The sequence below is a fragment of the Carassius carassius genome, chromosome 24, assembly GCF_963082965.1.
Source record: "Carassius carassius chromosome 24, fCarCar2.1, whole genome shotgun sequence".
NCBI classification, from domain to species: domain Eukaryota; kingdom Metazoa; phylum Chordata; class Actinopteri; order Cypriniformes; family Cyprinidae; genus Carassius; species Carassius carassius.
In genome coordinates, this window is record NC_081778.1 from 18,533,430 (window position 1) to 18,548,826 (window position 15,397).

General features: G+C 36.5%; 1 protein-coding gene across 3 annotated transcripts; it reads right to left on the reverse strand.

Annotated features, from left to right (window-relative positions):
* Window positions 1-787: 787 nt before the first annotated feature.
* On the reverse strand, window positions 788-15,217 carry LOC132103078 (epithelial splicing regulatory protein 1-like). Of its 3 annotated transcripts, none has more exons than XM_059507892.1 (15): window positions 14,821-15,217; window positions 14,250-14,378; window positions 13,872-13,985; window positions 13,653-13,767; window positions 12,990-13,088; window positions 12,848-12,902; window positions 11,947-12,057; window positions 11,701-11,833; window positions 11,523-11,565; window positions 10,656-10,957; window positions 9,265-9,498; window positions 7,653-7,851; window positions 5,853-6,060; window positions 4,536-4,680; window positions 788-2,343 (listed from the first exon to the last, which is right to left on the reverse strand). In XM_059507892.1, the coding sequence occupies exons 1-15, from the start codon at window positions 14,950-14,952 to the stop codon at window positions 2,233-2,235; spliced, it is 2,130 nt and encodes a 709-aa protein (XP_059363875.1). In that variant the 5' UTR covers window positions 14,953-15,217; the 3' UTR covers window positions 788-2,232. The 3 variants fall into 3 exon arrangements, with proteins under 3 accessions (XP_059363875.1, XP_059363872.1, XP_059363874.1); XM_059507889.1 differs by having other exon boundaries at window positions 4,536-4,707; window positions 14,821-15,215; XM_059507891.1 differs by having other exon boundaries at window positions 4,536-4,707; window positions 7,665-7,851; window positions 14,821-15,214.
* Window positions 15,218-15,397: the final 180 nt, after the last annotated feature.

The window sequence follows — 15,397 nt, forward strand, 5'->3', positions numbered from 1 at the left end:
ACTTTGCTTAAATCTGTCAGTGTATAGACCTACTGTATTTGGCTATGTTCGGAATAAAATACTACTATACTACGCATACCGTTTCTGTAGTGTGCAGTATGTATACTGTGCACAATATGCAAAATACCGGGATGATTGTAAACACAATGAACACTCCTGGGACACTATATCCCACAATGCAATGCATTTTTATTAAAATAATGTTTTATTTCTGAAGTGATTAGCGCCACTTATGCTAAAAGCATAATGGGGTCATGTAACAATTTATTGTACTTCTGTTTAAAAAATTCCCCATATTCTATTTTTAGACAGTGAATGACGTGTATTTCGCAGTATGCAAATCAGTATTTTATTCTGAACGTGCTTAAATGTCTTGCAAAGTTAAAGGTTTATAATATATATTTAGGGGGAAAAAAATACTGCTATCCATAATATACATTTTCATATGAAACTGCAGTTTTATACAACAACCTAAAAACATATTTCCGGAAGTGCGATGAGCAGAGATCAAGTTTTGATGCTTACATTGCCCACCAGAGGGCATTAAATATGCATTTCAAGTTTGCCTTCTAGAAGTAGATCTGGAGCAACAAAATGAAATGTAAACTTCTTATTTTCTTGTTTACAACTTGATTATCTTAAGGGAGAGCAACTCAAGTGTTAATATTTTGATATGACTACACTTACTGAAATAAAATCTATTTAATGTAGCTCAATCACTTCTCACTTTTTTTAAGTGTAAATGTAAATACATACGTAGTGAGTCAGTCACTCAATCCCTCACAAACATTGTTAAATTTCCTTTATTTTAAGTTATTATAAAATATCAAAATAAAATAATACTTTATCCAAAGAGCCAAATTCTTGATTTCTCTTTTCTACATATGTTTATGAATTAATATGATGGTAACAGATCAGTAACATGAAAGAATGTGCTTTTACTTAACTACTGCCTGTTGGCTTGTGTGGATAGTAGTATAAATCACACTGACTATTTAACTGTCATACACTTTACTCCTACTGCTCATAAAAGCCTAAAAATGCAAATTACTCCTAGTATTTTTTTTAAAGCACAGATTATAATAAATGAGGCACACTGGCATAAATCAGTGATTTTTCAAACCTGTCCTGGAGTACCCCCAGCCCTGCACATTTTGTATGTCTCCCTCATCTATCACACCTGATTCAACTCATCAGCTCATTAGTGGAGCCTGCAAGACCTGAAGGGAGTGTCAGATACAGGGAGACATACAAAATGTGCAGTGCTCGGGGTACTTCATGGAGAGGTTTGAAAACCATTGGTATAAACAGGAAGGTAATAATGGGATACAGCTGCAGGCAACAAATAAACCTGTTCACATTCCAGCAGATGCACACAAACACTCTCCTTAATACACAGACAACGGGTGAAAATACACACGTGTGCATTACAGCAGGCCTGAAACACTCTCTGAGTGCAGTAAATAAACACACATGCTTTGACTTTTGGTTAAACACACACATACACACTCATTAGTTGGTTACATCTACTACACATGCACACATTAACAAGCACATTTATCTATAGAATTTTGTACATTGATTGGTATGGACAATACATATTTTTCTTATGCATGACACAGATACACAGATATCAAGCACAAAAGTTTTTCCTGATTCTGTTTTTGAGCTATTTTTGGCGAGATCACTTAGAAGAACTACTGTGGTGTAAGAATTTGGCGAATCTTGTAAACATGTTAGAAAAGCTAGCTCTATGAACTTCATGCCAATTAAAACCTTCAAAGATATAAAAAGAGGCTTGAGAATGTCTCTACACATTTACACATACTCATGGTAGAGTCACATCAACAGGGAGGCACTGACACACACACACACACACACACACACACACACCTTTTCTTGTCCTTTGGCTTAATTTTATGGTATTAGTGAAAGTCTGCCTCTGATACGGCAGGTTTAGTGTTTAGAACCTGGTTTCAGAAGCTATTTCCTGAGTGAACAATTGCATGTGCATGGACACGAACATACAAACTTATAAACTCACACAACAAACCTTAAGAGTAGAATATTAAATCTAATGCTTAAAAAACAATGTGCAATATACATTAAATGTCAAAATACATATAATTCTTTTTAAAATTCTTATATAAATAGTATAAATGGCATAAATTGCTTTGTATTGAGGGGTTTGCTGAATCCACTGCAGGGGTGTGGCCGCGTCAAAATATTGGCTTAAAGCAACTGCAAGTCAAGATAGGCTCCGCCTCCTACAGTCTGGTCTCCAATAGGCTGCTTGGCTGACAGCATAGAAGGGAGAGTTACCAAAGCATCGCTGTTGCTGGGCTATAAGAGACAGAAAGAAAATTACATTTACTCAAGAAACATGCTTATTCCTCATTATTTGTAATAAGCCGCACCTCAGATGAGTGACAGCTTTCCTACTGACTAACTAGCAAACTGCTTGAGGCGAATGTACAGCCTGCATGGGAAAGACACATATTGTGGGTGTGCATTGCATGTGTCACAGCTGTTTTTAGAATGTGTCCATTAGCCCATTAAGCGGCCTAATAGAACATTTCACTCCTGTGGAGTTGAATATTTAGTGCAATATTCTGTATTATGCATAATACTATCAAGTACATACTATAGCAATAATTACTGCAGTTTTAATATAGCAAAAGATATTTTGAACACATATACTTTGGTGAAACTCTTCACGCCTTTAACTTTTAAGAAGAATTTTAAGAAAAAACTGACACACCCTAGTTTATTCTGAATGCAGAGGGTCTCCTTCCCTTATGAAAAATTAAATAAAATGTATATGTATATATATATAATGACAGCCTTAATTTTTTCCTGTACATTAAAAAGTGTCCTGTTTAATTTCTGTTTAAGTGTCCATGTTTTTATCATGGTATACAGTATTACCACGGTATTGAAATTTAGTAAATAAAAATCATTATACAGTAGAACAGGTTTAGTTTTTCTTCTAACAAAAATACCTGAACATTTAAATACAATAAAAGCAATACAGAAAAATATAAAACGTTAACAGTTTTACACAGATTAAAGTGCAAAAGAACTATAAAGACCAATAAGTACCACTTTACAATAAGACCTCATTAGTTAACCATTAATTCACAATGAGCAATAGCTACAATTGCTACAGAAGTTATTAATCTTTGTTAAAAAAAAATACAAGTCTTAGTTCATGTTAGCTCATTTAATGACACAGTTGCAACTTAAAATTTTAACAATGTGTTATTAAATATCGGAATATCTAAGATTAATGAATGTTCAGAAGAATTTTTCATTGGCAGTTTGTTAACTAATGAATTAACTAATTTTAACTGCTGAAGCCCTAATGTAAAGTGTCAATGAACAATAAAGAATCAAAACGCTTTCAAACAACATCTAGGGTATGTTGTAGTCCAGATTCAAATGTAAAATAAAGTTTGAAAATAAATAGCCTATTAAGTCTAAATATTTAAGTATTTGGCGCTGTGATGAACACAACAGCGAATCCACAAACTTGAATGGCGGCTTGAATACATTTTAGAAAGTAGCAGCTGCTTTATTTATGGGGTTTCCAGAGTAAAGGTTGCATTTTCTGCAGTTTAGCGCCATCTGCTGTCAGAGACTGAATATGCTTTCATTCAGTGTGTCTCTCATGTGTTCCTCCATGTGCTTCTCATGCATGCTTGTTTACATCAGAGCACACACGCTTTTAAGCAGCATACAGCGGTGTTGTGCATTTTGACCAGTTGATGGGAAAAATATTCTTAAAATGCATTCCAAATAATGAATAATTTGTAATATATAAAGTTCTTCACTGTGTTTAGAAGTGCCCATGATAACAATACCCTGCAATTCATTACCGTGATTTATCGCATTACTGAATACCAGCACGTCTAGTATATATATATATATATATATATATATATATATATATATATATATATATATATAATATAGGGTGTATTATTGTGTATGAAGATTACTTTTGTCTGATCTAGAATATTAACACTGAGCTCCTACAGCAATAGAATGGAAAACTAATAGTCAAGTTAGAGCAGGCCAATGCACCGCACCTTAGCTCGGTGTGTGTGTGTTTGTCCCTCTCTGTGAGGGAATTTAGACCAGAGGAACCTGTTTAGCTCATCGAGGGGGTGTGACAATGCAACTATGTGGTCCTGTTACTCAAACCCACTACAGCATGTAAATCTTCAATGCTGAGCACCGCAGGGCAAAATACACACCTTAATGTTCCCTACAATCCAGCCCTGCCCTGCCTATAAACACATATGGAGTTTCTGATGCAGAACAAATTAGGACTTGTATCTGGATCAGTGGCACTCAATAACATTGTGAAGCTGGTTGCAGTGGCCAGCAGTGAACTGTAAATGATTTAGTTACTTCCCATTTGATAGGAAGTCAACTAAAATAATGAGAGAAATGGTATGAAAGAGAATCTGGTATCTTCCTGAACTCAAACTGATATTATAAAACAGTCAAGGGGTGTATTTTAAACTCACCTGATATCCATGTACCATGCTGAGGATTTCTTTAACCCCGCTATTATAAGCATGGGAAGGGGCGTGGCCTTGCATTCGTATCAGTGCTGTGGGTGGGGCTGAGAAGACTGAGCCTGCTGAAGGGGTGTGGCCAGTAGGGAAGTAGCTGATATTGGGGGGGGAGCCAGGTGGGCTGTTAGTATGACAACAGACATGGATAAAATGTATGAAAATTTTAAATAAAAAAAGGTAAATAAGTCACACACACACACACACACACACATATATATATATATATATACACTTTTATAAGTTTTATTTATGATTTCATTTACTTCATTTTTTTTTTTTTACATTTTCTTTTTCTTCCATTGGTCGAAGAAATAGTCCCACCCCAATCAAACTTAATCGTGTTGGAGTGATAGTTTACTCTACAAATCTTCTCTAGGTTTTTGTAGCCTTCCTAAAGCTAGATAATCATATTTCTGTCCTTAAATTTCAGTACCTGAACCAGTTTTTCCACTATGAAGTGAGCTAAAATGCAAAATAATGTGTTAAAGGACCTGGGTGTGACACTCTCTGTGTTGTGTGTTACCCTTGTAAACACACCCAGTCCTTGTTGTGCAAGTCCTTCTTAAAGACAAAGTCATTATGTTCAGACTTTAGAGTTTCCCATGAGCAGTTAATCAAAAAAGTCCTCAAACACAACAGATTACATAAAGGTTGAATGTAAATATTAACATTTTGTGAAACGTCTCAGTTAACATGAGACAGCTACTGGTGAGTATTCTGACATGTATAAGAGTTCTGACATCAAATAAGAAAGACTTATTGATTGTGCCCAAAACACAAGGAAGGTTCCTCTTAAAGAAACTGGTTCAGGCAGGTTTCCAAGGCATCACATCACAAATAATGATCTAGAGCAAATTCAAGTGAACTTTAGATATCACTAAGCAAATATTTAAAGACTACAGTGCCTATTTGGCACTTGGTAGAACTGCAATAATAAATTCCAATGGACATTCATTCATTTATTTTTTCAACCACTCTTTCAATTCAGATGCCATTTGTATCATTTCGCGCACAGCACTATGGCATATTAAAGGAACCTTGGAACAATTTATGCATCTATGATCCCTCCATTCCTCAATAAACTACCTACAGACACTGACTTGGATTGATATGTACACTAGAGTACTAGACACATCATTAAATCAAAAAGATTAATGGTATTCAATCATCCATTCATCATCTTTTGTGAATGTAACTGCAGATAAATATTGCTCTTGGACTGAAAAACAACATTAACATATATATATATATTTATATAACTCTTACCTGGGATAATAGGTGGTGTAGTTCATGTACAGTGGGTTACTGGCAGGGTAGAAGGCCGTGGTTGGTGCCAGGGTTCGGGGATTCAGCAGAAACTGGGAGGGGTAGATAGCTGCTGGCTCCACAGGTAGCACTGCTCCCGCAGGAAGGACCGCTCCGGAAGAAAGAACAGCCGTCCCATGAGGAAATGCGTATGATGGCGGGGACAAACCTGAAATGGGGGAGGTGGGATATTGAGTAATTATTGAGTGAAAACAAAAATAAAAAATTCTTTGAAGTGTCCGCTTATGGCAACAAGATGTGATTGTGGTGTTAATCTTGTCAAGGAAATTACTGACAAAATTATTCGTTTTCTTTTTTGTTTTTTTTTGATTCAGTCATTGACAATGGAAATTAAAAAAAAGATGTACAGTGGTGAGAATTAAAATGTTTTTTTATTTTATTTTGTTTTATAAAATATACGGCTGATAAAAATATGAGAAAAAGTAATACTGCAAGAAATTAAAAATGCACTAAAAGTTTAGAAGAAAAAAAAAGTTGAAATAACCCAATTATAGTGTATAATCTAAATAACTAGAGAATTGGCACATTAGAGCTGAAAGAGTTGAACAATGATAAACTGAGCTAATTTGACTTTGCTCACTTAAATGCAATCCATTTTATTCTCACTAAAATGCCATTAAATTATCAAAGTGTTATTTTTCTTGACAAAATTTTATGTAATCCATTTTAATGAGAATAAAGTGGGCAAAAATGAATGAATGTGACATGATGAAATATTTAATTTACATAATTACTAGCGATTATTCAAAAGTATTTTCGCCAACTAATTAAAGGATGTGGTCCTGACTGAACATAAGCCAGTTATAATGAAGGCTTTACACCTTTAAACTCATTTAAAGTCCTGTTCATTGTTTGTCATCAGAGTCTTATGCAGTCATCCCATCAAACAAACAATGAATAATGTAGTGCAATTCAACGGTGTAGCCACCTTAAAAGCCCACCCTAAATACAACCTCTCACATTGTGAACCCATGTATAAATGAGTCCAGGCATGTCTCATAGTTAACACTGCAGGTACAATTACAAATCTCATCTATCATGTGAATGTTATGCGTCTTAAATCTGCCAAAAATATTTGCTTATCAAGTTGGAAAAACACCACTTTATAGTAGAATAAAGGATTTCTATTAAAATATCTTTCCCAAACTTGATCTCACACTCAAAGCATGCAGCAAACCTTAACCCAAACCTGCCAATATCTGCCATTAAAATTCAGCTACAAGGTATGTTCCTCCACCCTTCAACACATATAAGTAAACAGCCACAGGCGTTCAGATGCCTTTAACCGGACTCATCCTGTGGCAGGCCGATGCCTTTACATGCCGCTGTTGGTTGTTAAGACAGCAAAGTTATGGAGCTGACTATCTAAAACCTGAAGAAAGAAAGAAATCTACACTAAATCAAACAGAAAGCGCCTTTACATGTGCAACAAAGTGCATATGGTGACATTTGTGATGTGGATTAAAATTTTGTGCACATTTAGATTTAGAAAGATTGCACTAAATCACCTCAAATCAAAGCCCTCCATTCCCTGACAAACTCAGATCTCAATTGAATAATAAAAAAATAAAAAAAACAAGAAAAACATTTCACCCAACCAGATTCCTACCACTCCTGATGCCCATTCCTGCCTAGGCAGGAAATGTGGACAAGACACCCACCATGAATGAATAAGTGAATGAATGAGAGAAAGGGGAAAAACAGGAAGGCGTGAAGCGCCACCTACCCAGCGGCACTTACGTCGTAACTTACATGGCGGCGGCGAGAGGCCGCTCCTGTTGAGCGTCCCCCCCATCAGCACGATGTTCATCTCCTGAGCTGAGCACGCAAACACTTCCACATAACGCTCCTTCATGCTGCGCTTGTGGCAGTGCTGGGCCGCCAGGAAGGCCCGGTCAGCTGAACGCATCTGGATAAAAGCATCACCCGATGGACGACCCTGACCAAACACACAAACAGAGGCTGAATTCATAAACTCACTTTAAAAAAAAATACAACAACCGCACTTAACAAGAGAGCAGGATGTGTTTCTGCTTCAAATGCTTTAAAAATACTGAATGCGTCTCACTGTTTTTTTGTTTTGTTTTTTTCATAATGAAGATATTTCAATTATTCTCTTTTTAAATCTATTTTCAAAAAATACTGGAACCCCATACTAAAATATTAATAGTTTCTTGCACTTCTTATTCATTGGAGCTGCACCAGTGTTAGTTAGTGCACTTATTGGTTATTTAAATCAAAAGCACATGGTGAGAAACAGTCCAATTGTTCTGCAGTCCAATACCTGAATGAACTATATTTTGATTGAACAACAGAAATACAAATAGCTATACATCTAAAAATCTGTGTAGTTACGGACAGATTGTTCATTTGCCAAAATGTAGTTAAAGACATTATAAAAATAAATAAAATCGTTTCTACATTTGTTTGTTTAATAAAGTTAATTCAATAATTATTGGATTGCATAAAAAACTGTGTAAAAGTCCTTTTGCATGAACTGTTTTAAATCATTCACCCCAAAAATGTAGTCCTTAAAAAGTACTGCATTACCATTAAAATGTGTTGGGGTTAGTAAGGCAAGACTTTTATTCAGCAAATATGCATTCAAAAAGTGACAGTAAAAATATTTACATTGTTACATATTCTATATTACCAAATGCTGTTCCTTTAAACCTTCTATTCATCCATAAATCCTGAAAAATATTTTATAGTTTCTACAAAAATATTAAGCAATACACTTGATAATCATAAGAAATGTTTCTTGAGCACCAAATCACCATATTAGAATATCCAATGTTCTTAAATATATTAAAATAAAGTAACTTTTAATTTGTAACAGTATTTTACAATAGTGCTGTTTTTACTGTATTTTTGATCAAATTGGTGAGCATAAGATAATTTTTTCAAAAACATTTAAAAAAAAATAAACACACATCAACCCCAAACTTCTGAACGGTACTGTAAAATAATCCTTGATGGAACCATTAAGATGAATCAGAATCATTTAAACAAATTATTTCTTTGTGTCTAGCTGAAAATATGCAAGCCAGCTTTTTAGAAATTAGGTTTTGTGTGATTAGCCTATCCTTTTCTCAAGTTCTCTTCAGCGTGCTTTGAGATATTGTAAAGACCAAGGCATGACAGAAACACATTGTAAAAGAATGAAGAAACACAAGTCCTGACAAAAGCTGTGATTAATCAACCGATAAACGATTTTTATGGAGCGGTTGAGCCAAAGAAGGAAAACTCCCCAACAGAACACATTCTGAACTGCAGAGGTGTTTATTTTACTGGATGAAGTTCTTATGAATGCTACAGTTCATATGTATATAAGTGGGTCTAAGATGCTTACCTGCTGGTTTAGCACCATATGCACTCCATGTGGCTTGATGTCAGCAGTGTATTCCCCCAAGAAAACCAATATGTCCTGGATGGTGGCATCGTACGGCAGACCCCTCAATCTCACGCAGTCCCGCACACCTGTCACTGCTGCCGTTGGGGGCATGAATGTGGGGGGTGGCACAACAGACAGGATGGGGGATGGGGCCACGGGAATCAAGGGGGCCGATGAGTATCTGTTCAGAACCTGACACACAAATGCTGGAGTTGAATGACTGGCAATGCACATTATCAGAAAGACTTCTGCCTGTTTATAGCTCCATGTGTGGAGATGATGGATGAGCTGCGCTCTACCTGGAGATACTGTTTGTGTCTGTATCCTCAAATGCACTAATAAATGGACTTAGTTTGGCCAATATATTTGACCAGTATTCATATTTTTCCCATGATTAGTTCAAAGGTAAAATAAGTTACTTAATGCATATTTTGTTGTACAAAACATGGTACCATGATAACCATTAGACAGCCTAAAACTAAGATGAAAATAAATCTGCAATCATTTTGAGAGAAAAACAACTCTGCGATTATGTGATACAGGCATAAAGAAAAAACAATTAATAAATTAATCTTTATAAAAGAAAAAAAAAAATTTTTTTAATGCATGTTATGTTTAGTGTTGTAGTCTATTATGTACTCATTGTGTTAAAAAGTAGAAATAAAACTATTTCAAATCAGTTCTGCATATTGTCATTAAACACTTATTAAAAAAAGCAGTTTTGTTCACAGTTATCTGGTAAAAACGGGCAACAGAGGTTAGTGTTTGTTGTGTGAGGGATTCAGATTTCCTTTTATGTCAGACATAAGTCCAGACATCTGGTATTATTGATGTGGTTCAATTGTAAGTATTCTATTTATTAAAGAACCCAACAACCAGCCAAGTATTAATATAAGGCATATTGGATTCTCTTTGCCTAAATGACACAGACTTGTTTCACCAAAAACCTACTTGCTGGTGATCAAGCACACATGATGTCTGCTCATGATTAATGGGAGTTGAGTAGCCTTGGTTTGATGTACATGACAACAGCTAAATATGAACACAAATGAATTCCAAATAATTCTAAAAAAAATAGTAACAATGAGATTTGAATGGTTTTTACACTAAAGAACAGGAAGACTACGAGAGAGATTTGATGAGAACTTTAAAAAGCTAATCTTTTACAGATTGCAGAGCTGAGTGTTTGTCTAGCCAGCCGGGTCGTTCAGACGGAGTACATGCTTGTACATACACTTACACACCCAAACACCTCATGTTTTACTTGCCCTGCCAAGTCAGTCTAAACCAACGAAGATACACTCCACACAAATAATGATTTCAAATCAAACAGGAAGTGCTGCTCTCACCTGTTGCACCTCAGCCGCAGTGCTTTTGAACAGCTCTATGTACCTCTTGCCCAGGATGTCCTTGTGTTTTTTCAGTGCATTCTGAGCATGTTCCTCACATGAGAACAGCACGAACGCGTCCCCAGTGGGCCTGCCATCGGGAAAACGTACAAACAGAATGCCTTCGCTGTCGTCTGTCACAGGACATGCCGGGGAGAAGAACTGCAGCACCTGCTCTGCGGTGGCGGTGAACGGAAGTCCACGCATGCGTACGATAACCTGATTCTCCCTCGACAGAAATTTGGCAACTTCATTAGAGGTACCTGCCAGTCAGACATTGACACATGAGCCACTCAACGTGAAGCTAAAAATACACAAAACATACTCAAACCAATGCAAATAACAGTGACAGAACAAAAACTCCAGAAATCAGATGATATTCACAATTTATGCTACAACCGCATTCATACAATAACGAGAAAAAATTGTATTGTGAAAGATTGTTCACAAATAGGGATGGGAGAGTAAGAAAGTAAGTTCCTGTTCCAATTCTTGTAAAAGGTTCCAGTTACTGTTTTTGATTCGCTTCAATGAATCGTTCATTCAGGAGTCACACTACATTGGTTGCGCATCACATTTTTAGACCCAAAGAACCGGCTCATTCAAGAAATTAAGTTTGGGAATCTACACTGGTCACAATGGACAATTTTTCTTTTTTTTAATGAAACTGGTAGTGAATAAGAGTAGATTATTCATGGAATTGAATTAATTATGGAACCAGTTCTGAATAAAAATAAGAACTAGTTCTCAGTTCCCGAACCCTGTCCACACACAAACCCAAATATCACATGCATGCAAACTCAAACAAAAAAAGAAAAAGGAAATTACCTCCAGCTATCTTTAAAAAGTCTTCACCTGTTGCCTTGTAAACCTGCAATACAAAACATTTTTTTTTTATAATTTACATACCATTCCACTACAATGAAAAAAAGTTGTGGAAAATTATATTTACATAATTTATATGATACATGTATATATCACTATAGCAGCTTGAATATGTGTATACCTCAATGTATCTGGTACCCATGTGATGCTTGTGTCTCTGCAGGGCCAAATCCCTGTGCTCTTCACTCTCAAACCGCACTAGTGCCTCTCCATTCCTCCTTCCCTGAGCATTCAGACACAACGCAGCACCTCCTCTACACAAACAGACAGTCATTCATCAGACACATCGGCATAGTGCACAGACTGAATGATGATCATTTATTAAGAAGTACTTCCTGTGGGTGGATTGCAGGTTGTGTGTGCATACTTGGCAATGTTGAGACCCCTGAAGAATCGGGCGATGTCCTGGTCTGAGGACTGCCATGGAAGACCCCGAGCTCTGATCACTGTGTTATCATCCACCCTCTCCATCTTACTGCTATACACATACATACATGCAATTTAAACAATGTGTCACAACAACTTTTGAAGTAGCAAAGCAGTTCTCATAGGATTCAACAGGAGATTTCAGTGACCTGCATGACTTCCAGTAAATGTGCTCGGGCTAGATTGAGGTGTGATATTGGAAAGCATTTTATCAGATATTTTTAATTAATTAAATATTTCTGAATAAAAATAAAAACTTATAAAATTACTGTAATGCTTGTTTAGTGGGGAGCAAACATAAGTGGTTCTTAATGATCTATTAAATGTTCGTTAGTGAATAGGACACGACTGAATTCACTGCATGAGCTTTTCATTAATATATATATATAAAGAAGCAAACTCTATATTAAATTACTCCTGAATAAAAATACTCTATAATACTTATAGCTCCAGCACCATACATTTTCATGTAACTTAAACTAATATGACATATCTCCAATATCCATTAATCAGCAATTTTATAGAAATTGCACTTACAAACAGTTAGTCTAATGTTTTAGATGTGCAACAGACGTGTAATTAAAATTGTATAATCATTATACAAAGTCCTACGACTTTTCCAGACCTTAAAAAAATATTTGATATATACAGTATTTTCAAAAATCGTGGGATAAAAGCAAATCCAGGTACTCTTATAATATGGTGGATGGCAACAGTTGCGAAGGTATGACTGGTCATTAACATTAAGGTGGAGCTTAGCAAAAAAAAACAATCTGAAAAAAAATCTACTGAACACAGTTGCAGACATATGTTTGTTAGTTTAAATAAGAAACAGCTCTTACCATGTACCAGTCTCAAACTTGTCATTCACTTTTTCAGGGAAGGAGAACTGGTGGCCTATGAAGACGAATAAAGCAGGTTCATAACAAACAATTATGAATATTAAATTCATGTGTTCAGACAATGAAAGCTGTAAGGACTTACAGACAGGCTCCGAGATGAGTGCTAAAACAGTTTCTGACATCTGCTGAACCACGTGAGCAGTGAAAGCATGAAGAGAAGAATCTACAACCACATTCAGATCTGATTGCAACTGCAGTCAAGGAATACAGGGTCTGGGTTAAGTGTTACTGCTGATGATTACCAGCTAATGACACAGTAAAGATGCAAAGAACAACTAGGGTTTATAAATGCAAAAGGAACGTTGAAACACAGCAGTTCCATAAAGGCACAACAGATACATGAAGGGAGTGAATACATTTTGATTAACTTTTCTTACTGTGTAGAGGGCTGTGCTATTGCATTGTGTGTGTGTGTGTGTGTGTGTGTGTGTCAAGACATTACAGCGTAGGTGTGGCAGGTTAAGCTTGTTGGCTAAACACTTTTGGCTTTCTCTTGCTGGCTCAATTGAGCCCACACTATTGTGAGTCTATTTGCATTTCAAAACCTTGGGATCCTGCAGCCAACACCCTGTTACCTATCGTTCTCTCTCTCTCTCACACACATACACACACACACACACACTCAAATGCAACTCACACTAGTTGTCAGAGAATTATGAGGTAATGTGTATTAATCTACCCTCATCCATTCAAGATTTACAAAAAATACACAAAAGATAATATTTGACATGACTTTTAAGGATACAGTCAGCCATGACCTGAAAATTCAAGTCTTTCAGTTCCCCTTCTGATGGGAATTTTTTCTTGAACTCTTTCCGCAGGTCAAAGAAGGAGAAGAAACACTCAGGCAACAAAATATTCTGAAAAGCACAAAAGTAAGCATTTGCGCTTACAAATTATTAAACTAAATATGGATATTTTCACAAATATCACCCACTCAGTTGCAGTATTTAGAGATTGATACCTTGCTGGATGCTTCAGGATGGAGGACTTGACGAATGTGCAGCTGTCCATCCGTACAGAGGTAGAAGGTGTTTCCTGCACCTGCATCCACTTCTACACATATCCTCTGATTCAACTGCACACACATGGACTCTCTGAGTAAACACCACTTTTATGTGGCCTTTAATACATACAAGGCTGCTCACGCAAATATCAATCCACAAGCTGTTAAATAATGTGTTTAAAAATGTGTAAAGACTTAGAAAATAAAGTTTTGCATTTGAAAGAGTCCACTTTCAAACGCAAACTTCCTTATGTATGTTGAACCAGAAGTTCTGAAAACAGAGAGACTAAGGGATAAATAGCATCCTGTCAGAACAGATTATATAGGAATGATCACCTGTTCGATGGCCTCCTCGAGCGGATCAGCTTCTGTCAAGGCCTCCTCGGTGAGTCCACTCACCTCCTGACACTCCTCAGAGAGCTCAATGTGATCCGGTTTGACTAGCAATTCATTTACCTGACCTGCCTAAATGTAGAAAGCAGTGGAATGCTCAACTTCCAACATATCCATTTACATAAGCAAATAAATAAAATGGATGGATGAATTGATAAATAGCAGGGGAAAAGATAGATTTAGATTGATAGAGCCTTAGATTTGACTGACTAATTTTGGTTTTAAATAGCTGACATATATAATTGCTGTAAATGCTCTCTCTCACCTACAACAGAATTATTATACAGTATACACAAATGCACATATACAAACAGACAGATAGATAGATAGACAGATAGATAATAAATAATAAAAAATAAATAAATATATTTTAATATTTGACCTTAAACTTCGTAAAGTTTTCTTTAAAAAATTTGACATATATAAATGTAAAACTCGCTCTACGTTTTGCAGAATTACCACACACGCACACGCACGCACGCATACACACCGTCATGGGGAAATATAAAATTACCTTTTTAGTCGCTAAATCCACAACTTGCCAAACCAACTGTACAATTTCCTTCTCATCTGATCCCAATTGGTCCCCACTTGCGCCAGATGTTGTGGTGAAAAAAACCACCAGATAATCTGGATTAACCGTCATTTTTAAAAAGGAAAAAAAAACTATTGTCACACCACCCCGACAGCAAAAGCAAAACCCTAGAGATCAACTCCAGGTGACAGAAAAGCGAAGAGCCCAGTGACCCCACACCTACGGACAGATCAGTGCCAGGTTCGGACTCGCCTTGATGTTTCTCGTGGCCTTTAAATTGCGTGATAATCGATGCAAACCAGTCCGAAACCCTTGGCTCTGCTCCGCAATGGCTGCTTGGATCGCGCTGGTTTTGTGGGCGCCCTACCTGGCCACCGCCCACGTGACACAGGTAACAGATACCTGCCCAAAAGAAAGCCCTCCTACTGCTCCAGAGAAACAAGGACGTGGCATGGCATGCCGAAAACACACTGGTGTTACATGATGTGAGGGAATTCAGGATCTGTTTATTACACGTTTACACAGTCTACTAATAAAATAATACAGCATTAACACC